Source organism: Aspergillus terreus, genomic scaffold, assembly GCF_000149615.1.
Source record: "Aspergillus terreus NIH2624 scaffold_1 genomic scaffold, whole genome shotgun sequence".
Taxonomy (NCBI): Eukaryota; Fungi; Ascomycota; class Eurotiomycetes; order Eurotiales; family Aspergillaceae; genus Aspergillus; species Aspergillus terreus.
This window is the reverse complement of record NT_165972.1, coordinates 1,193,330-1,214,748: the sequence shown is the minus strand read 5'-3', so window position 1 is coordinate 1,214,748 and position 21,419 is coordinate 1,193,330. Positions and strand designations below refer to the sequence as shown.

Here is a 21,419-nt window from a genome sequence, read left to right as displayed (position 1 = left end):
CTACTTCGCCGGCCTCTCGCCCGAGGACCAGGAGAAGATTCTGAAGACCTGCGGCAGCTTTGTCCAGCGGGCCATCGAGCGGTCGGCCAGTCACAGCCGTCAAAGCTCGGCCTCCAACCTCCGACTAGCATCGGCGTTAGCTCAGCAGACAGAGAACCCGACCATCGATATCACGACGGTCGAGGACCTGCCTCTATCGGGCTTGGACTTTCCTCTGCATGCAGACTCACCGTCGTCCAGTTTCAGCCGGTCGCATCTGCGATTCCAGTCTCCGAACGACTTCACGAGCCACGGGCCAGAAACCCAGCATGACCACCACGATCTCTTTGGTGACCAACAGGCCAACACCCGCTTCTGGCAACATGGACCCTGGGTGGCTGGGGACGGGAATACCCCCAACGAGGAGACGCGGCCTTTCTTTGGGCCGCACGAGCGGCTGAAGCATGATTATGCCTCGTCCGACATCTCCCTCGGAAAGGGACCGGGCTCTTTGCATTCCGTTGACATGGCCGGGTTCGGGCTGGACGGGACTGACGATATATGCGCCGTCCTTAGCCCCTGAATGGGTGGTCTGCTGGACTCTCGGCGTACTCCTGCCGGTATAACTGCATCATCTTCATGTAACGATTTATCTGGATTCACGACTGCATGACTGGGCGTTTGTTCTTCTGCTTCTTCTCCCACTTCCCTTCTGGTTTTCTTTCCTTTCCCATTTTTCGAGGTTGATCCGTGGTCCTTCTGGGGCCTGGTTTCACGACTGGAGTTGCCGCGAGCGGGCTGGTTCACGACTCAGCATTGGACCTGGTGGTGTCAATTTTGGTCGCTTTCTTCGAGTTCTTCTCCAGGCCAAGGCGTCGAGTTTTCAGAGCCGGGGCGTACGAGCGATATAAAAAGCCCAAGTGGCGGTGGGAGGGTGACTGCCAGGTGGCAGGCCTGGGTTGATGCCCAGATTGTCCCACCCTGATGACCACCCAATGCGTTGTTTACTTGTTCACCTTGCGTTCTCTTTGCCATCCTCTCCTCCGCCCCCCCTCGCCGCCATTGATTCCTTGTTATGACCTCCCGGCCGGACAACCTGTCATGAAAGAACATTTCGGGTGCCTACTTTCGCCCCGAACGACCGGACCCCCCGTACACTAGAAATTCGCAAAAGCAAAAAGAAAATGCATTCCCCAAGTGAAAAACTGTTCTTGTTGAATGAGAGACGATTGTCAGCCTTTTTATGCACACCCTGCCCTGTTTGTTTGATACCCCCGATTTCCCAGTGCTTCACCACGCTTGGATATGTGACATATCCCTCAACGGCCATACATACATACATACATACATACATACCCTCTGATCCCTCCCATGCCGTGTTTCCCCTCTCTTTGTCGTGCACTCCCTCCCCGGTCGCTGCTCTTCCTTCCACTTGGCGCTCATCCTGTCTTTCTCCATCGACCGCGTGGCAATTAGGATGGAGAGAGGTCAGTTGATGTGGCAGCCGTCACTTTTGTGACAATGTTGTATGTGAGGAATTGAATAAATGAATGGTTCAGATCGTGATGTGTGTCGGTAGATAACTGTACTGTTAGTCCTGCATGGACATGAACGACAGGTCGAAGGACATTCTCCCCGAGAGTGACCAGAGAGGACTGGGAATCGGCGAGTCTGTGAGTTTCCTGATTAATTGTAGAATCCCTTACAGCCTGATTCCTTGGGACGGGGGATGTCTAGGGAGACTTGGAATGGCTGGAGTAAGAGTAAGGGGAGATGCATTTGGTTAGTAAGAGGGCTTCATAGTGGGACTCCAGGATGTTGTTCGTTGGACATGTTACACGATCGATCTGCTCGGATCTGGCTTTGAGGAGCTGCATGGTCAGCTATCACACGGAGCGCCCGGAACATTCTGGACGTATGGATAAGGAAGTATGAATCCATTCGAATGACATCTGGTTGGACTCGTGTGTGGTCCACGGTACAGGGACAGCGATGCTTTGGTTGCACTGATGCCCTGCATGTGCAAAGGCTTAATACCGCCGACCCCCTGGCCTCCTGACAGAGCTAGAGTCTTGGCTGATGAGCTCATGGTGGCGGTTGAAACCCTGCAGAACAGAAGCGCATTCTCCGCATTATAGTACATATACACACTGTAGGATTGTCTGGCGGTTAGAAGATTCCGCAGAGTCGGACAGAATCCGGGGTCGGACTGGGTCGTCGTGGAGCATTCCCGCGTCTGATAGCCCGGCGCATTAGATAATTGGGTGATAAGGGGGAGGAAGGTTATCAGCGCGCTCCGAGACCGCCGAGGATTATCTTATGTTATCATGCGGGGATCGCATTGGAGTTACATAGTTAAGTTAGTTAGATACGAACGCAAAGGAAGCCGACGTTAGGGTTGCGGCCTCGTGATAAGCTGTCTCAAGCCTCACCTCTTCCCCTCTTCCTCTTCCCTACTTCTACTCTCCTCTCCTCTCTTCTCTCGTCTCGTACATATTTCTTCGACTCTCCTCTCCTATTCTACTCTCCCTCTCCCTCCCAGATATGCAGTAGTGCTCTCTGACCACCCCCTACCCGCAACCACCATGCGTCCGTCCTCCGACGCCAACGCCGACGAGGCGTTGGCCCGTATGGGCTACAAAAGTGAACTCCCCCGAAATCTGAGCATGCTCAGCATTCTCGGTCTGTTCGTATTCCCCTCCCTCTTGCCGTGGCCCCGACTAACCGCTCAGCTCCTTCGCCATCATGGCTGCCCCCTTCGGCCTCAGCACCACCCTCTACATCACCCTGACCGACGGCCAATCCGTCAGTATCATCTGGGGTTGGGTCCTGGTCACCCTTATCTCCATCGCTATCGCCGCCTCCCTCGCCGAGATCTGCGCCGTATACCCAACCGCCGGCGGAGTCTACTACTGGAGCGCTATGCTGTCTACTAAGGAATGGGCCCCTATGATGTCCTTCATCGACGGCTGGTTGACCCTCGTGGGCAATTGGACCGTGACCCTGAGTATCACCTTCTCCGGCGGCCAATTGATTCTCAGTGCCATTTCCCTGTGGAACGAGGACTTTGTCGCCAACGCCTGGCAGACCATCCTCATGTTCTGGGCCGTCATTCTGTTCTGCGCCCTCGTCAACATCTTCTGCTCCAAGTGGCTGGATTTGATCAACAAGGTCTGCATCTACTGGACCGCCGCCAGCGTCATCATCATCCTCGTCACCCTCCTGACCATGGCCGACGAGCGGCGCGACGCCGCCTTTGTCTTTGGCCACTACGATGCATCCCAAAGCGGCTGGTCAGTCCCATCCGTTCCCATACAGATCCGTCGCTGACTATCGCAGGCCGTCCGGATGGGCCTTTTTCGTCGGATTGCTGCAGGCCGCCTACACGCTGACCGGATACGGCATGGTGGCCGCCATGTGTGAGGAGGTGCAGAACCCGCACCGCGAGGTGCCCAAGGCCATCGTGCTGTCCGTGGTCGCCGCCGGGGTGACCGGGCTGGTGTACCTGATCCCGATCCTGTTCGTGCTGCCGAACGTGAAGACGCTGCTGAGCGTCGCGAGCGGGCAGCCCATCGGGCTCATCTTCAAGACGGCAACGGGCTCGGCCGGCGGCGGCTTCGGCCTGCTGTTCCTGATCCTGGGCATTCTGATGTTTGCGGGCATCGGCGCGCTGACGGCCGCCAGCCGATGCACCTACGCCTTTGCGCGCGACGGGGCCATCCCGGGCTTCCGGCTCTGGCGCAAGGTCAACACGCGGCTGGATGTGCCGGTGTGGGCGGTGATACTCTCGACAGTGGTGGACTGCCTGCTGGGGCTGATCTACTTTGGGTCGACGGCGGCGTTCAACTCGTTCACGGGGGTGGCGACCATCTGCCTGAGCACGTCGTACGGAGTGCCGATTTTTATCAACGTGCTGCGGCGGCGGCAGGCGGTGCGCGAGTCGAGCTTTTCGCTGGGGCGCTTTGGCTACGCGATCAACATCCTGACGGTGTGCTGGATCGTGCTGGCGGTGGCGCTGTTCTGCATGCCCGTGTCGCTGCCGGTCACCGCGGAGTCGATGAACTACGCCAGTGTGGTGTTTGCCGGGTTCGCGGCGATCAGCGTGACGTGGTATGTGGTGTATGCGCGGAAGCATTTCACCGGGCCCCCCGTGTCGAGCGACGAGATGGATCTGACGGGGGTGATGACGGGGAAGGCCGTGGGGGATCCCGAGACGGGGGATGATGTGGTGGAGATGAAGAAATAGTCGTGTAATTGTGATGGAGTGTATATTGCTGTATATTGAGTAGTACATAGGAATTATCTTGACGCCATTGATTACCTAGAATATATATTTCAATATAATGCATAATGTAGTATTATAATATGGTATAGTCACTATACCACATGGCTGATCACAGGGGACGCAGGAACCTCAGGAGACCTCCGAGAGCCGCGGTTCATCGCTCTCCGCTATCCTCCACTTCACTACTTCACGACTGCCACCACACTACTTCCCACTCCATTACGCAGTCGTCCAATATCATCCATAAGCTAATACTCTTCTTAATCCTCTTCCTGTCGTCTGTCTATCCGCCCCTCTCTCCAATTACACCTTACCTGGACGATTGCCCCAACAAGGCCGAATCTGGGGAAGCTTCCGAGTCCCTCCCTCGCCTCCCTTCGCCCCTTTCCATCGCAGCCATTCCCTCGCATATAATCCTCTCGTCCATCTGCATTCGACCGGTCCTTGAATGTTCGCTCGCCATATCTCAGCATCTGATCGGCCGGTTGAGAGCGAGACATCGATGAGGGTCCCATCTTCGGATGAAGCACGCGCCACTCTAGGCTTCTTCTGATCTCGCCAGGTCGGACTCTGGGGTAAGTCGTCGCAGCCGACTCATTGATCTGCCTACCTAACCTCCCCAGATCGGCGTCTTTGTCCACGCTCTCAACACCGTCAAAACGCATCCCCGCGCACCGGCACCGCCCGCCCTCCGGCGTCGGAGCGCCTCAAACTCTATGGCCTCTACAAACAGAGCATGGGTACGTCTGCCGCAGACTCGCGGATAGCATGAATAGTCGCTGATACAGTGCAGAGGGGGATGTGGAGGGGGTGATGGACCGACCGGTCGGGAACACGGCCGACGTGTACGCGGAGTGCGAGAAGTGGTAAGCTGGGATGCCATTATTTCCTCCGAACTTCCTCTAACACGATAACTACTCGCAGGGACGCATGGTACGCGCAGAGCGGCCTCTCCCGCACCGAAGCCAAACGCCGCTACATCTCCACGCTCATCGAGACCATGCACCGCTATGCGTCGCAAACCCCCGAGGCCCGCGAACTCGTCGCCGAGCTGGAGTTCGTCTGGGACCAGATCAAATCCAACACCTCCTCTACCTCCTCCGGCTCCAGTCCGCTGCGCCCCGTCGGCGTGCCGCCGCTCTCCCAGCAAACCTACCCCTACGCCAGCATCGGCGGCCGTCTGGCCCGCTCGTCCACCGCCGACTATGAGCACATGGTGGCCGTCGCGGCGGGCGGCGGGCGCGGCGACTCGCGGCTGCGCGTACTCAGCCCCGTCAGCCAGCCGGACGAGATGTACCAGCGGCACCGGTCGGAGCTGGGCGACGACGAGGCGGTGGATGAGGAGCTGGAGGAAGACGAGGATGAGGAGTATGCCGAGGCTCAGGACACCCTTTACGACGACGACGAAGACCACGAGAACCGGTCGTACGAGCAGGAGCGCGATGCCGCCTCCGCCTCCGCCTCCGCCGCCGACGACGACGTATCGCGCGGGCGACGACCGCACGACCCAGCCCGACATCCTCCGCCCCCATCGTCGTCGTCGCACCACCCGTCCGACGGGGACAACCGGCGGTGGCGGCGACGGGTCGAGCAGGCCTTGACCAAGATGACGGCGGAGATTGCGGCGGTGCGGGAGCAGATGGAGGCGCGCGCGCTGGCGCACCGGCGGCGGTCCAGCCTGTGGGCGTGGCTCAAGTGGCTGGTGTGGGTGACGTTCCGGCAGATCATCTGGGACCTGGCGGTGCTGAGCATGCTGCTGATCTGGATGCGGGTGCGCGGCGACCGCCGGCTGGAGGAGAAGCTCAAGGTGGGATGGGCCGAGGTGAAGACACGGCTGGCCAAGTTGAAGGGCCTTCGACGGGTTCCGAAGGTGTACATTTTCCCGTGATTCGGATGATTTGATTCTTCGTATATATTAGATTTTTTTTTGTCATGTCGCTCGTCACGTCTCCTTTGTCATGCATACGCTGTTGGTGTTGGGTAGAGGTAGAGTAGCATATACTAATCATTCTACTCGTGCAATAACCGAAGAACCAGACTGCATAATGAGAACATCGATTCCATGCTAATGTATATACACGTACAAACTGACAAACACAAACAAAGCCCTTCCGTTTTCGAGCACGGCCGCATCTACCACTGAGGACCCGGGTACTGCGCAAAGGTCTGCTTGGGGCGCAGATGCACGGGCGTCTGGTTCTCGGGGGCGCCGGGGATGGTCTTCTTGAGGCCCTGCAGAAGCAGTCAGTACACAATCCGCCCAACGAATTCGGAGCCAGAGAAAGGGAAATAGAAATACCAGCTTCTCAAAAACACAGTTGTTCAGCTCCATCTCCTGCTTCCGGCACTCCCACAGGTGGTGGTTGTTGTTCTCGAGACACTCCCAGTGGGCGGTGAATTGTTTCAGGCAGTTGGCGTTGATATCTTTGATGCTGGTGTCGTTAGCCCTGCGCCCTGTTCCCCTACCGTGGAAAGCTCCAGCTCCGGGGCGATGGAAATGGAAAAGGGTGAACGTACACAGACGCCGCACACCGCGTCACCTTCCGCCCCTCCTTGAGACAGTCGAACTCGCCGCGGCCGTTCGACTCGGCCTTGCACTTCATAAAGTCGTCGTTGAAGGCCTTGCACCGGTCGCCGATGAAGTACGCCGCGCTGGTCAGCGGCGCCGACGTCGCGCCAATCTCGGTCACGCGCGGGATGTCCGCCGGCATGGGCGTGGTGTCCACGAGGACTTGCTGGTTGAACCTGGTCTGGTCAGCAATGCGGATTCTGGGTGTTTGTCTGGTCCATTGTCCTGTGCAGCCCTGTGCAGGCACTCCCATGTGCTTCCTCGGGACCGTAGGTAGGAGGCTGCAATGGACGCGGCACACCAAGCTCGCAATGGGTCAATTGGGCACGTACTGAGGTTCGCGGCGCGACATCGTGCTGGGTGGTCGGTAGACGACGAGAGGAGACGACGGGGGGTGGTGTAGTAGGCGTGGAGGTGATGGTGATGGCTGAACCGAATGAGGTTCCGACGAGGTCCTGCAATGGTTTTTGGGGGCGTGTGATTGGCTAGTTGTTAGTCAGCGTTTGCCTGAGGCATTCTACTATCCTTCCGCTCTACAGAATAGGTCCCTATGTTCTTACAACATCAACTATGCAATTCTTCCTAAATTACATTATTCATTATATCTGCTACTCGTAGCCCGCGCCCCGCTGCCATGGGCTCGCGCTGTTCTGCTGCCGCGTGTCCGCCAGCGCGGTGCGCGAGTTGACCGTCGCCGGACTGTCGCCGCGGAGAATGGACGGCGACCGACGTGCGCGAGCGTCCTGGCTTAACGCGCTGAGCGGGCTCAGTCCGGTTTCGCTGGGGAATAGTGGCACCGACAGGTCTGATGACGAAGGCAACGGTGGCAGCATCTCGTCCTGTGGACGAGGCGGAAGTTGTGGCTCGCTCTTGGTGAACGAATCCGGTCGACCGTCTACGCGGGCGACGGGATAGGCTGCCTTGACGTCGCCGCGGGCGGTGACACCGAGAGCGTCCAGCTCAGTCGTCAATTGAACGTTGCTGCACGAGCGCAGGAAAGACCCGCGGTCGTCGCGCATGGGCTGGTAGCGGGTATCGGGGTTCTTTGACGCGAGGGCGTAGGCGGAAGCCACGAGCACCACGAGGAGGAGGATGAGGGTGCAAGCGGCGTTGTAGACGAAGAAGACGACGCCCATGACGCCGGAGATGATGGGCGGCTGGTCGAAGACGGCGGAGAAGATCAGCAGGAAGACGGCGTTCAGCAGGTTGACGACGGCGATGGCGATGCAGCACACGTTCGTCTTGCGGTTCATCCACGGCCGCACGATGCCCGCGACGACCAGCATGCTCGCCTCGATGATCAACAGCGCCACGGTCTGCACCACCGGCGCCGGCTGGCTCAGACTGATGAAGAGGCTCTTGGTGACGGTGTGCGCGAGCACGACGCCGATAAACAGGTAGGCCGTTGCGCGGTACTGCGTGTACAGAATGCCCCATTTCGCGAGGCAACCGGCGTCCGAGTACAGCAGGTACGCTGGGTTGTTGCTTGCAGTGACCGACTGGCGCGCGCGCGTGACGACCTGCTGCACCGCGAAGCCCACCACCACCGCGCAGCTCAACAGCATGACCGCCGCGAGGAGCATCTCGGCGGGCGAGTCGTTCTGCGTCAGCTCCCACAGACACAGGACGCACATCTGCGGGAAGCCGATGAAGACGAGCCGGAACAGGATGCCCTTTGCGGACTGCGACCAGTCCACGTCCTTGAACCGGTCCGTGCGGATCTTGCCTGATTTTGCGAGCACGGACACGACCACCCTGCACAGTGCGACCAGCAGCATGACGATGATGACAAAGGCGATGAAGAAGGCCAGGCCCGTCAGGAAGATGTTGGTGAGCTCGATGTGCGCGCGGAACCCGACGCGCTGGATGCCGCGGACGACGGTGGGGTTGCGGCTTCCGCTGGTGTAGGCGGCTCGTTTCAGCAGCGCTATACTAGTCGGCGCATCCCTTTTGCGGACGTGGATCGATGTGCGGGAGAGGTTCGCCAGCACGGTCGACGGCACGCCGCCGGTCGAGCGCTGGTACCATGTGGCGAGGGTCTCGAGGAAGCCGACGCGGATGATGCCCATGCTCCATTGGAAGTTCTGCGTCCACGACTGCACAATCGGCGGCATATGCACCGCGGTCATCCCGAACATCGCCTGGGACTGCATGAACCCGAAGAGCGCCAGCACGTTTGTCGCGATATGGGTGGCCGTCTTGGAGTGTCCCATGCCCGAGGTCACGGCCGATACCGCCACGCCCAGCCCGGAGATCACGGCGGTGGTCCAGCCCACGCCTGGCTGGTAGACGGTCTTGCCGTTGGAGAGCGCCGCCTCGATGCAGCTGAGGCTGTTGCCGGTCTCTGTCGAGTTGATGAAGACGCGGACCGAGGCGTCGAGATCGGGGACTGTGTATGCAATTCCTGAGAAGCTGTCAGAGATGGAGGAGTCCAATCGCGTGGGAGGAGTGACCTGGGATTTGGTTCACGACCGATTGCGGCAGCTTGATCGTGGTGGTCATCACTGGAAAGGCGCCCGCATGCAGCGGACAGAGTCCCTCCAGACCCATATTGCAGGGATCCAGCACCCGTCGCAGCGCGGTGTAACCATAGACGGTGAGGATCAGTTCGGCGGTTACCCTGCCGGACAGCGAGGAGATGCCATCAAAGCTCAACGCAAGAGACTGGTTCTGGGGGGTGAAAACGACGCTGAAGCGGGTGGAGGTGATGCCTGCATGGTTGGAACAGAGGCTGAGGGCTTTGGACTCGATCAGTCGGGTGGCGAGGACAAGGCGCGAACAGAGCGCGAGCAACAATGAAGTGGATAATCGCATTTTTGTGTGTGCAGGTCAATGAGGGTGTTGTTGGGGGATGTCTGGGAGTCCGAGGATGCTCTGGTGGTCTTGAAATGAGGATGCCTGTTGATGTGGCGTCGATTTGATTGCAAGTGAGACATGGGAGATATGGACAGAGAAACAGAAGACGAGGTGAAACGCAGAGGACTGTGATGAATGACGATTGTTGCACAGAACCGGCGCTACCAGTCCATGCTGCAGTAGACGAGGAATGAACAGAGAGTACACGAGAAACACAAGGCGATAGATCCCCTCGACAGTAGATGTATTGTAGGTTCTTTTAGACTTTCTCTTCAGGACGCCACTTTAGGCAGTACATAGGCAGTAGTATACGTGCTGTGAGCTGCTTAGCCCATCTCTTTGTGCGCATAGTCTAGCAACTACGTTCAACGACTTCCCTTAAATCGCCGAAGCCCGTAAACTGCCTATAAGCCTCGGTTCCTGGAGAACTCTCCAGTCCTGATCTTGTCTGCAGGGTTGACAGCACCCACATCTTCTCATAGCTCATCCAGCACAAGACCCAGCGGGAAGGTCTGGGACTTCTCTGCCATGCGCACTTAGGTCGGCGCCATCTAGTAGTGCTTAAGTGTCGTAGACTACGGCCGGTCTCTTTTCTTTGGCCCTTTGATAATTTGGCCAGCTCCAAAAGCACGAGTCCGTAGATCTGCGGACAAAAGATTGACCCTCATCCTTATTCTTCCTTCCCATTTGCATCTCCGTTTGCAACCTCCGGGATGGGGATTGGGCCCCCTGGAGAGTTCTCTAGTCTGGCCGTCAAGACCTCAACGCCTGTTTCTGTGACAAGCAGAGTATGCTCTACCAATCCAAGTTAGTATCTGGGGTCTGCAACTGCCCCTGAACGGTCTACGCACCGAATTGTGCCGTCCGCTTGCCGTCCACCGTCACATTTGTCCAGTCATCTGGCCAGTATTTTTCTCGGTTGGCGCCCAAAGTCAGGATCGGTTCAATCGTGAATGTCATCCCCGGCTTGCATGTGCCCACAGCCTTGTTCTTCGCGTAGTGGGGGATCCACGGTGGAGGATGGAATTCCGAGTTGATCCCGTGGCCGCCCCAAGTCTTAATGACGACAAGCCCCCTCGACGCTGCATGCTTCTCGATGATCTTGCCAAACTCTCGAATTGGGACCCCCGGTTTGACTATCTCAATGGCCATGTCCAAGGCCTGCCGTGTCGTTTCGACCAGTCGGACCGAGTCCGGATCCGCTTTGGCCTTGTCCCCAACGTAGTAGGTCTCGTTCAGGTCGGCATGATATCCGCCGTGGTACAGGGAAACGTCCAGGTTGAGAATGTCGCCATCGAGAAGCACTCGTTGATCAGGGATGCCGTGGCAGACAACCTCATTCGCAGATGTACATATCGACTTGGGAAAGTGGCTGTAGTTGAGTGGAGAAGGATATGACTGCTCAATTTTTAGTGAACGGCTGGACATGTTTCAGAAAGTGACTCCCACTCACCTCTCGCTCGATGCAAGCGTTGTGGCAGACCTCGTCCAAGTAATCCGTGGTCACGCCGGGCTTCACCGCTGCAGCGGTTATGTCAAGGACTTCTCGAGCCAACCGGCACACCTTGCGCATGGCCTCTTGACCTTTGGCATCCAAGAGCTCCCATTTCGATCTGCTCAAGCGCATCTCACGCCTTGGAATGCCCGTTTCGGCCCAATCGGGATGCCTGATCGTCTTGGGGACAGATCGTCGGGGGGAGAGTGGGTATACAGGTCTGACAGAGCCCGTGAAGGGGTATGTTGGAAAGGGATTATAAAGTCCACTCGCTGTGTCGTGATTAGCGAGCTTACGTATGCCACCCGGAAGAGGTGGTTACTCTTTTGTGTTTTGTGCATCATTGCCTTGTGTGCGGTCTGGCGATAATCAGAATGAGTTGCTCAGCGATGAGTGGTGTCTGCGCGGATGTGATCTACCCAATTCTTCTTGAAACAGTCTTGAGAGCAAAAGTAACTGCCTTTGACACCCAGCTTCAGACACGTCGGGCATTGTAGGGTCCCAGCTTCATTATCGCAATCGGTCCCACAGCACTTTATTTGGGTATCGGACATTGTCGCGACGACCAAGACTCTAATCAAAGAAGGAGATAGAGGACTGTCTGTTATTAAGTCTAATTTCACGAGCCGATGCGATGGCAGTGAAGGAGGGGAGTTTTGGAGAGTGTACGGAGTAAGATGGTGGTCAAATGGGACTTGTCAGGTGACCGCCTATACCGACCCTGATATTAATTAACTCCATTATCTACTCTAATTCGAAGCGAAAAAACAATCAAGCATAGACTACTTATACAGCTAGAGTCGAACTACACCTTAGTAAGATGAAAAGAAGGCAGTCAGGGCACGACAGGCTGTGTCCAGATGTTTTTACCAGTTACCGCACGTATTCCCTGTTGCAACTACCACCACAAATCGAATGGAACATGAAGTACGTATGTTATGCAATGTAGCAAGTGGACCATGTTTTCGGCAAAGCTAGAGCAGGTCACAAATCCCGTCGATACAAGCTCAAGATTATCGATGTATAGAAATCTCAAGAGGTACTGAATAAGTGACACGGTTGCAATCGAAACGAGACCCTCTACAATGAGGCTTCGGTCTAGAGTGACAATGCACCAGTCAATTCGCTCATACATCATCAAGCGAGGGAATTGCCTCCATGTTGATTGTCTGTAATCTCGTGAAGTTGAGAGAGGAAGTGGGAGAGATGCTCTAAGGAATGTTGTGGAGCTGGAGCTCTCACGTGACGAGCCGGCGAAAAACAAAGTCACTGCAGGAGCTTCCATTATTGTTCAACACCCGGATCACAGACAAACAGTGACATCCTCCCAAGACCCTGCTGTCCCATAATGAACCACTAGATCTGCTTGGTTTCTAGATCGACGGTTCGACGGCTCCTTTCCCCCGACACGTCCGGCGGGAGCTTCTACTCCTAATTTTCGCGACCTCCGTTGCGATTGAAGAATAACATTGCGTTTTCTTCATCCTCCTCCGTACACCTCGATTCCCTCCTCCCTGCGCCAATCTCACACCGCTTCTCTTCGCCATGTCTCTATTTGGAAACCAATCGCAGTCCGGCGGCCTGTTTGGCTCGACCGCAAATAAACCCAGCCCCTTTGGCGGCGGCACCAGCGGCGGTGGTCTCTTTGGCTCCAATACCTCCGGCAACCAGCAGAGTGGAGGGGGCTTATTCGGCTCCACGCAGAACCAGCAGGGCTCGACGGGTGGTGGACTGTTCGGTTCTTCCACCGCGACGTCGCAGCCCCAGCAGACCGGCGGGCTTTTCGGCAGCACAACGACTACGACGCAGAATCAGCCGCAAACCGGTGGTCTCTTCGGATCGACAACCCAGCAGAAACCCCAGACCGGCGGGGGTCTTTTCGGCGGTGGGCTCGGCCAGACGCAGACACAGCAACAGCCTCAACAGCAACAGACGGGTGGTGGGCTGTTTGGGGGTACCTTGGGACAGCAGAAACCTCAAGGCGGAGGCCTTTTCGGAAGCACCTTAGGTGGTGGACAGCAACAAACGACGCAACAGCAGGGTGGGGGCCTCTTTGGTGGACTGGGTCAGACTCAACCGCAGCAACCGCAGCAGCAACAGAGTCTCTTTGGGGGATCCCTCCTCGGAGGTCAGCAACAACAGCAGCAGGCTCAACAACAGCCGCAACTGGGCCAGACCACGACGCAGCAGCCGGGATCGAGTCTTTGGTCCCCTGGTCGTGCCGTCACTGGAGGTAAGACTTTCCTTTACTGGGCGCCGTCGCTGACCGCGTACCTGGGTGAGAGCGCAGCTGACGAAATTAGTGCACCGAACGGTCCCGATGCAGATGCAAATCGTCAAGGATAAGTGGGATGCTGCGAACCGCGCCTCTCCATTCCGCACGTACCTGTACAACAACGTCGGCGAGGACAACGCTCCGTTCTATCAACCCGGACCCGAAGACGACGAAACTAAATGGGAGGACGCGCTGCGGAAGAGGCCGGGCCCAGGCTACGTGCCCGTCTTGGTGAAGGGATTCTGGGAGCTGGGCAAGCGAGCGCAGCGCCAGAAGGACTTCCTCACGATGATGCAGACTCGCCTCCACGAGATCAACAACTGTCTGTCCGACTTGCTATCTCGCCATGACCTGAAGATCTCGGTCAAGATTGCCGATTGTCGCCGCAAGCATCTGGTGCTGAGCAAGCGCTGTTTGGCTCTCGCCGCCAAGACGCAGGTCCTGCGGAACCGGGGTTATGCGATGGACGATGCAGAAGAGGAATTGAAGAAGAAGCTTGCTCAACTGGAGCGTTCTGTCTTCGATCCGTCGTTGAATGGTCGCGCGGAGGAGATCTGGGCTCGAATGCTTGCGATCCGGGAGCAGTCGAAACGCCTACAGTTGGAGATTGAGCGGGCTGGACCGAGCGCCGCGGCGCAGGCCGAGGATGAGCTGGACGAGACCACGATGAAGGCTGCTAAGAAGGTACGTTTCATGCTTACGGCCCCAATTTATGCACGGTTGATGCTAATATGGTCTAGATCCTGGATGACTACCATGCCCAGATCCAGCACCTGCAAAAGGAGCTGGTAGCGGTGAAGAAGGATTTCGAAGAAGCCGAGAAGCTCCAAGGCGGGTTGGATCATTAACGGATCTTCTGCATATAGTCTTCAACCTTGGGGGATCTTTATCTTATGGTTGACGTTGGGAGCAAGGAGTTTTTGGAGCCGGTATTTTGCATGAGTATTTTTGCCTCGGTTGACTCCTTGAACCAAAATATAAATTAAAACCACATTGCGTCTTATTTTTCCCTTTCTATCCGAGCCTTCGCATGTACAATAATAATACAACTGCCCTCATGGCGAGGTGTGAGAAGAGACATGACACCGTCTGATGTATTCCATCGGGATGTCGGCGTAATGTAGCGATTTAAAGGAACTTCTTGACGAAATCGACGGCGAAGGGAGCTGATCCAGTCAGTATAGGAGGACTCCGTTGGGTGGAATCGGTGTCGTACAGAGGTAAAGAAGGATACCGCCGGCGATGGCCATGTTGACGGTCTGGTTGGCCTGAGCCTCACCAGCCTGCGACAGTTAGCAGTGCTCGTAATAGCGATCGTAGTGGTTCGAGAAATTGGATCGGAAGATTGTCGGGCGAAGGTAGTATTACCTTGATTTCCTCGCGGGAGAGCTGTTCCTGGCCTGGATGGCATTAGATCGGGGTCTTGAGAGACGCCTGGAGAAGGGGAGGACAACTCACCGGGAGCGAACATTGTGGATGTGAAGTGCAAGGGAATGAGAGAGTAACAGAAGGTGGTGACAGAAGGGAGTTGGAGTAAGAATGATGGATGGATGAGCGGATGATGAATGGAAGGAGATTATTCTGCCGAGCACAGACCACCGCGGAGGCGGAATTTCTCTGGACGACCACGACCTCGTCACTCTGTCTACCTGCCTCCCCATCCATCTCTCTCACAATCTCAAATCCCACCCTTTACTCCTTACAGTCGCCATCTACAAGCCGTCGCGTCTTCATTTCCATCATATAACACCATTGTTTCCGCTCGGTTCTTTGAAATCGCTTCACGCCAAGCGTAGAGCGTGGAGCGTCTGAGCTCCGATCACTCCCTCTTACACCACATCTACTAAGGATTCTTCTCATCACACACAATGTCTGCCAGCCCCGAACCGAAACCGGACACCGTCGCAGACCCCCACGTGGAGGCCGACCAGTCTGAAGAGCCGGCTCAGGCCCCGACTCCTGGCGCCGGGGACGAAGACGAAGGACAAGGGGAGACGCCCGCCGTGGCGGCCGAATCTCAATCCCCAGCCGCAAATGACGACGAACAAGCCGCTGAAGGAAACGAAGATGAAGAGAAAGGCGATGGAGAGTCAGACGATGAATCCATATTGTCGGAAGTTGACGAAGCGCAGTTCGAAGACTTCGATCCCGAGAACGTCGATATCGAGGATCGGCCTCAGTTGGCTATTGACGAGGATAACTTGAAGTTGATTGGTCGGCATAAGCGCAAGCGCACGGGTGATGAAGCCGATGGCGAGCGATCGCAACGGAAGCGTGAAGGCAGACGGGAGAAGAAGAGCCGGCGCATGAGAGAATTGGAGGATGCGGGTAGTGATGACGAGGGTCGGTCGCGCAAGAAGGATCGCAAGAAGAGAAGAGAGGCGACGCCAGAAGATGAGGAATTGCTGGATCCTGAAACGCGTATGTGATCTGCAGGCGTTCTGTGGTGGGACTCGGACTGACAAGATTCTAGGTCGTCGTCGGGCGCTTGACCGTGCTATGGATGAAGCTCTGAAGAAACCCACGAAGAGACGGTTCCGCAAGGCGGATGGAATTGTATGTGTTGCTCTGCCTGTGGATACGAGGACTTGCGCTAATAAAACATAGGATTTGGAACAAATGGCCGATGCCGAGATCGAAGATATGCGCAAGCGCATGACCCATGCGGCTCAGATGGATGCGATCAACCGCCGGGAAGGCAAGCCCGCCATGCACAAGCTCAAGATGCTGCCAGAAGTGGTCTCGTTGCTCAACCGGAACCAATATGTGAACAGCTTGGTGGATCCGGAAATCAACCTGCTTGAAGCCGTCAAGTTCTTCCTGGAGCCACTGGATGATGGCTCGCTGCCGGCATACAATATCCAGCGGGATCTCATGACCTCGTTATCCAAGCTCCCGATCAACAAGGAGGCCCTGATCGCCAGCGGTATCGGTAAGGTGATTGTGTTCTACACCAGGAGCAAGCGCCCCGAGCCCGGCATCAAGCGCATGGCAGAGCGTCTTCTTGCCGAGTGGACGCGCCCGATTCTCCAGCGCAGTGATGACTATTCCAAGCGGGTCTACCAAGAGGCCGAATTCGATCCTCGGTATGTCCTACTCTATCGTTGCTTTACGCTTCATCTGACTTTCCTAGGAAACTTGCTACACGCCCCGCGGCATCGGCACAGGTCACAGCGGCGGAAGCTCGGGCTCGAGAACTGCTTCCGCCTCGTCTGGCCAACCGTGCGCGCGCAGACATGACTCATACCAGCTACACCGTGGTTCCTCGACCGACTGTCGTGCAGGAGAGCAAATTCGCCCGTCCGTTGGGTGCCAGCGGAGAAGATCGATTCCGACGCATGCGGGCGCGACAGATTGCAGCGCAGAAGGGATCGCGCAAATAGACACGCTCTTTGTCACTTTTTTTTATGCTTTATCAACTCGACTTCATCTGGGATGGGATACTTGGGAAGGACCGATGCATATTTTCTCCTGTTGTTTTATTTGGCCATGTTTAGTCGGGACAGTACTTAGTATATGCAGGCATCAAACCATATCAATCGGAAGCCTTTTCTCCTTTGGGAATGCAAACGCCTGTAGATGATGTAATCCGCTGACTCAACATCTCGTGCGAGAGCTGTTGCTGACTCAGCATCCCTAGCCTATTACGGCCATGACCGAGCGTGGGCCGATGCAGCCCGAGGCGGGATTCCCGCATATCGTACGTCACCGGGCTTTGCTATCTCTGCTTTTTCTTATAGCCTCCTTCCCTCTCCCTTCTCCATTGCCTCTCCATCTCACGCATCTCGTTTCACCTGTTTCATAAAATTTAATAAAACCCCTAATTCCAATTCACAATGAAGCTCCTCACCAAGGAAGAAGAAGACGCCCACTACCGGTATGTTCCGGACCCCCGACACTCCCAAGAGAATACCAACCAGCTAACATGCCCCCAGACAGGTAGTCAAAGGCGGCACGATCGGCGGAATGCTGGGGCTGGTAGGCGGACTGGCCGGCGTGATGGCGGCGGCACGACGCTACCACACGATCCGCAACCTGACGCTCCCAATGAAGGCGTTCCTGGTGACGTCGACGGGGACGTTTGTGGGGATTGTGGCGGCGGACAGCTCGTCGCGGGCGTTCGAGGCGGAGCGCAACCAGCAGCTGCAGTGGTACGAGGACCGCGAGCAGCGGCTGCGGCACTCGGAGGTGGCGGGGATGTCGTTCATCGACCGGGCGCTGATCTGGGCGCGCCGCGAGAAGTACAAGATCGTCGGCGCCACATGGGTCGCCTCCATGATCGGGTCGTTTGTGCTTGTCGGCCGCAACCCGTACCTGTCCGGCCAGCAGAAGATCGTCCAGGCGCGTGTGTATGCGCAGGGCTTGACGCTCGCCGTGCTGGTGGCGTCGGCGGCGTTTGAGATCTCCGACCAGAAGAAGGGGAAGGGCATCCTGGATGCGCCGAAGCCGGTTGATGGGGCGCCGCAGGCGCAGAACGTGCAGGCTACGCCCGCCGTGGAGGAGAACCAGGGCGGCGATCTGTGGAAGGATATGGTTGCCGCTGAGGAGGAGCGTCTGAAGAAGAAGCATGTGTCGCTGTATGATCATCACGACCAGGGCAAGCACGGGGCTGCGGAGAAGGATGCTCCTGCTGCGGAGAAGGAGGCGGAGAGCGAGAAGAAGCAGTAGATGTGTGCGCGGTGGATATACTATAGACGGTGGTGGAATGGGTCATCATGCTGGCTTTGATAGTCCTGGGTATGAAAAGTACCTGTGCTTCTGTTTTGGTGTGCATTTTGCTTGGTGAATGGCGTTTTCATCTTATTTTACCTTCTTCCGGCATGTGTCGGGTGGCAGGGTACAGTGTCTGCTGCCATTCCCCGTGTATACTTATGTTACTATCCCTACAGACTCTCTTCTCTGCATACAATTAATGATGTGCTTTGTTATGGTTCGACTCCTCAGCTGTGGACGAGTGTCTGTCATTCAGATACTATGCGTTCCCGTAAATCATACAGTTCATCCACCCGGCAAATACCACCTCCAACTCTACTGCTCAGGATCCGTCTTCTCATTCCGCGGCTGCGGATGACGGCCCAAGTACGTCGACGCCTCCAGCTTGTTGAGCTCGTCCTCCTGTTTGTCCAGCTTGTAGTGGGCAAGGTAGAAGAGGTTTCCACCGACAAAGGCCAGAACAGCCACGAACCCGTAGTTCCACAAGAGAAGAGGGTCCGCCGACAACGACGTCAGGGCCTGTTGGATGGCGGAGGAGATTGCGTTCATAAAGAGGAAGAGCGATTGTACTACCACATATTAGCTCCTGCAGTACATAACAGGTCGAATGAACATTGAATGAACCTACCCAAACTCTTCATGTTCTTCGGCGCTTTCGTATAGGCATACTCGTAACCAGTGATGGAGGCGAAGATCTCCGAAAAGGCAATTAGCACATAGGGCACCGCCTGGATCCAGACATTGAGAGGCGCGGCCTCATCACAGCTGCTGGGGTGGTCGCCACAGGGGCTCGTCTTGTAAATGTAATATTGGATCACCGTGGCAGAGACCATGGCCCCAGAGGCGATCAGGTACCCGACCCAGATTCTCTTCAGCGGGGTGAAGTTGATCCCAAGCCGACGGAGACCCGGGTAGAAGAACTGGTCCATGATCGGAATGAAAAATGATGAGGGCCAAAGGGTCGAGGTTGTTGATGATGTCGTTCGGCACGCCGTGCAGCTGCATGGTGGCGGCCTGCGAAGTGAGGTTGTTGGTCATTTGGCCGTACGCCAGCCCTGAATTGGCCTGTCAGAGGAAAGACGGGAAGGTGGGCGTAGAAAGACGTACAATAAACCGGGTACCAAAGGAAGACGGCGCAGGCCTTGACGGCTCGTCGCACCTCGTCCACCCACTGGTCGTCAAAGGTCATCCACTCCGGTCGGTTCTGCATTTTGCTCGGCTTGACGCTTTCCCAGAAGTCGTCGGACCGGCAGTTCTTCACACTGTACGGCGATTAGTTCGTCGCTGAGGGCAACCCACGTACAGAACTCACAATGTAACCGGGTTCCAAGACCATCTGCCGTGCAAAGCCAACGACCAAAGCTTGAATGCTTTGGCGGCGACAGATCCAGTCGGAGGTGTAACCTCATACTTGTTGCGACAGAGGAAGATCACGAGCGGACACAAGGCGAACATGATGGTCGGCAGAAGGAAGGCAAGCCAGAATCCGACGTACTTCTCGGCATACACCATGGCAATCGAGCCTATTAGGGATCCAACATTAATCATAAAGTAAAAGTAGAGGAAAATACGGGTGACGGTTTGGTTTGGATCGACGATGACCCGCTCTCCCGTTTTGGGGTCGGTCTGAACGAACATCCGGGTCTCCTTGTGCTGTTCGGCAATCAAAGGGGCAATGTTCGATCTGTCGCGATGTTAGGGCATTGAACAATTCCTGCTGGAATGAGTCCATACTTGAAACCACCGACACCGATCCCAAAGATCACTAGACCGACGGCGAAACAGCCCAGTGCACCGTGCGGGTTTGCAATAACGGGGGGAAGAGCGGATATGATGAGAATGATATGTCCAACCATGGCAAAGCCGATCGATACTTGGATGGTCGTGAGTCGTCCCCAGAACTCATCGGCGACCCAGGCGCCTAGGATTGGCATCAAATAGCACCAGAATGTGTTGACTGGGGAGTCAGTCGATGGGAGGGATGGCAGAGGTATGGGATCACTTACAGGTGGTCAGTCCGGTAGAAGCTCTCTGTCCCATGCCCAGAGCTCCAGATTGGCCTGAGTACCCAGCGCCTGTAGGATGGCCCTCCGGGAGAGGTTGCTGAATAAAATTGACAACTAGATCTGTTAACGACGGGATCGATCAAAATCGCAGCGAAACATTGCATACAAACAGCGGTGGTTCCATAATAAGAAAAGCGTTCACACAATTCCACAAAGGCGATGGTATATGCAGTCCATTGCACCTTTCCAGCCACCCGACGCAGAGTCCGCAATTCCTCATCAGTGGGATACTCGTGACCGTCATCGTGCACTGAAGGCGCGGTGGAAATAATTGCGGTCTCCTTCTCAGGCAGAGGGGCCTCGAGCGAAGCCTTGTTAGCATGTGCCTGGGCGATATACACCTGATCGGAGGGGTCCACTGGGTCGCTCATGGTTGCGACAGAAACCACGACGCGGTAGAGGCAAAAATGGGCTGGTGTATGGTGATGAGAAAAAGAGGCCAACAGGAGGGGCAAGGCAGAATAAAAAAGATCTCTCGAGGGACGGACTATCTCTGATCGCACGCTATCACGGCCCACTTGTGGTTCTGATAGGAGACTGGGTCCAGACCAGCACGTTAGACCCGGAGCTCATGTCCAAACCAGGGTTGTATTGTATATGGCTTGTTGAAGTGACCTCCGTATCTAACTACTCGGAGGAGGTCATGTTATCGCTCATCCTCCTGGTTCTAGCGTGCAACTAGAAGAAGGAAGTGGCGCTAAGAAATGCTTCACTGAGCTTGACACGGTGGGATTGGCCTCTTCTCGCTGCACTTCATTTGCCAGCCATCAGATGATGGTCCGACGGTATCCTTCCGCTCCTATAACAGAGTTTCAAATCCGGCACAGGCACTGAGGGGCCCGTCCGTCTCTATCTCATTCTGGACGATTATTGGATCCAGGAGAACTACTATTCTCTATCCTTTGTTCGCTACGGGCGATGGAACCCGAAACGCTGACAACGTCAATGCTACCCCGTATGTTTGGGGATGGAAGTTTGGGTACGGGCGCTTAGATGTACTCCGTCCGGAGATCGCTCCATCTTGGGACAAGACATGTTGCTTGAACGTGGACCCGTGTTTGTCCCCATCTCTGTCCCCCGTCATTGGGGCTGGGAGGGCATTTCTCACGCAATAAGACATTCCGGATTGCGTCGGAATTCGCGGTGTAATGCGCGCTCACGAAAAGAGGAAGACATCCTGT

General features: G+C 56.2%; 9 protein-coding genes across 9 annotated transcripts; 5 read left to right on the top strand and 4 right to left on the bottom strand.

Moving 5' to 3' along the window:
- Positions 1 to 2,564: 2,564 nt before the first annotated feature.
- On the top strand, positions 2,565 to 4,225 carry ATEG_00430 (putative GABA permease; the record flags this gene model as incomplete). The annotated part of the gene is made up of 3 exons (XM_001210516.1): positions 2,565 to 2,665; positions 2,712 to 3,272; positions 3,319 to 4,225. The coding sequence occupies 3 exons, from the start codon at positions 2,565 to 2,567 to the stop codon at positions 4,223 to 4,225; spliced, it is 1,569 nt and encodes a 522-aa protein (XP_001210516.1).
- A 775-nt stretch (positions 4,226 to 5,000) lies between these two features.
- Positions 5,001 to 6,152, top strand: ATEG_00429 (uncharacterized protein; the record flags this gene model as incomplete). The annotated part of the gene is made up of 3 exons (XM_001210515.1): positions 5,001 to 5,004; positions 5,058 to 5,130; positions 5,189 to 6,152. The coding sequence occupies 3 exons, from the start codon at positions 5,001 to 5,003 to the stop codon at positions 6,150 to 6,152; spliced, it is 1,041 nt and encodes a 346-aa protein (XP_001210515.1).
- Positions 6,153 to 6,397: 245 nt separating this feature from the next.
- ATEG_00428 (coiled-coil-helix-coiled-coil-helix domain-containing protein) lies at positions 6,398 to 7,185 on the bottom strand (the record flags this gene model as incomplete). Its single annotated transcript, XM_001210514.1, has 4 exons — positions 6,398 to 6,496; positions 6,564 to 6,696; positions 6,782 to 7,009; positions 7,166 to 7,185. 4 exons carry the CDS (start codon positions 7,183 to 7,185, stop codon positions 6,398 to 6,400), a joined length of 480 nt encoding a protein of 159 aa, XP_001210514.1.
- Positions 7,186 to 7,441: 256 nt separating this feature from the next.
- On the bottom strand, positions 7,442 to 9,647 carry ATEG_00427 (transient receptor potential ion channel family protein; the record flags this gene model as incomplete). Its single annotated transcript, XM_001210513.1, has 2 exons — positions 7,442 to 9,237; positions 9,287 to 9,647. The coding sequence occupies 2 exons, from the start codon at positions 9,645 to 9,647 to the stop codon at positions 7,442 to 7,444; spliced, it is 2,157 nt and encodes a 718-aa protein (XP_001210513.1).
- A 712-nt stretch (positions 9,648 to 10,359) lies between these two features.
- Positions 10,360 to 11,676, bottom strand: fpaI (putative methionine aminopeptidase, type I; the record flags this gene model as incomplete). Its single annotated transcript, XM_001210512.1, has 4 exons — positions 10,360 to 10,463; positions 10,541 to 11,087; positions 11,143 to 11,456; positions 11,604 to 11,676. 4 exons carry the CDS (start codon positions 11,674 to 11,676, stop codon positions 10,360 to 10,362), a joined length of 1,038 nt encoding a protein of 345 aa, XP_001210512.1.
- A 1,053-nt stretch (positions 11,677 to 12,729) lies between these two features.
- ATEG_00425 (putative nucleoporin) lies at positions 12,730 to 14,307 on the top strand (the record flags this gene model as incomplete). Its single annotated transcript, XM_001210511.1, has 3 exons — positions 12,730 to 13,417; positions 13,488 to 14,143; positions 14,200 to 14,307. 3 exons carry the CDS (start codon positions 12,730 to 12,732, stop codon positions 14,305 to 14,307), a joined length of 1,452 nt encoding a protein of 483 aa, XP_001210511.1.
- A 1,020-nt stretch (positions 14,308 to 15,327) lies between these two features.
- On the top strand, positions 15,328 to 16,842 carry ATEG_00424 (transcription factor SPN1; the record flags this gene model as incomplete). Its single annotated transcript, XM_001210510.1, has 4 exons — positions 15,328 to 15,880; positions 15,933 to 16,015; positions 16,067 to 16,545; positions 16,593 to 16,842. 4 exons carry the CDS (start codon positions 15,328 to 15,330, stop codon positions 16,840 to 16,842), a joined length of 1,365 nt encoding a protein of 454 aa, XP_001210510.1.
- A 453-nt stretch (positions 16,843 to 17,295) lies between these two features.
- On the top strand, positions 17,296 to 18,127 carry ATEG_00423 (HIG1 domain-containing protein; the record flags this gene model as incomplete). Its single annotated transcript, XM_001210509.1, has 2 exons — positions 17,296 to 17,336; positions 17,395 to 18,127. The coding sequence occupies 2 exons, from the start codon at positions 17,296 to 17,298 to the stop codon at positions 18,125 to 18,127; spliced, it is 774 nt and encodes a 257-aa protein (XP_001210509.1).
- Positions 18,128 to 18,487: 360 nt separating this feature from the next.
- On the bottom strand, positions 18,488 to 20,609 carry ATEG_00422 (putative MFS peptide transporter; the record flags this gene model as incomplete). Its single annotated transcript, XM_001210508.1, has 7 exons — positions 18,488 to 18,741; positions 18,801 to 19,092; positions 19,221 to 19,434; positions 19,485 to 19,856; positions 19,907 to 20,093; positions 20,179 to 20,292; positions 20,345 to 20,609. The coding sequence occupies 7 exons, from the start codon at positions 20,607 to 20,609 to the stop codon at positions 18,488 to 18,490; spliced, it is 1,698 nt and encodes a 565-aa protein (XP_001210508.1).
- Positions 20,610 to 21,419: the final 810 nt, after the last annotated feature.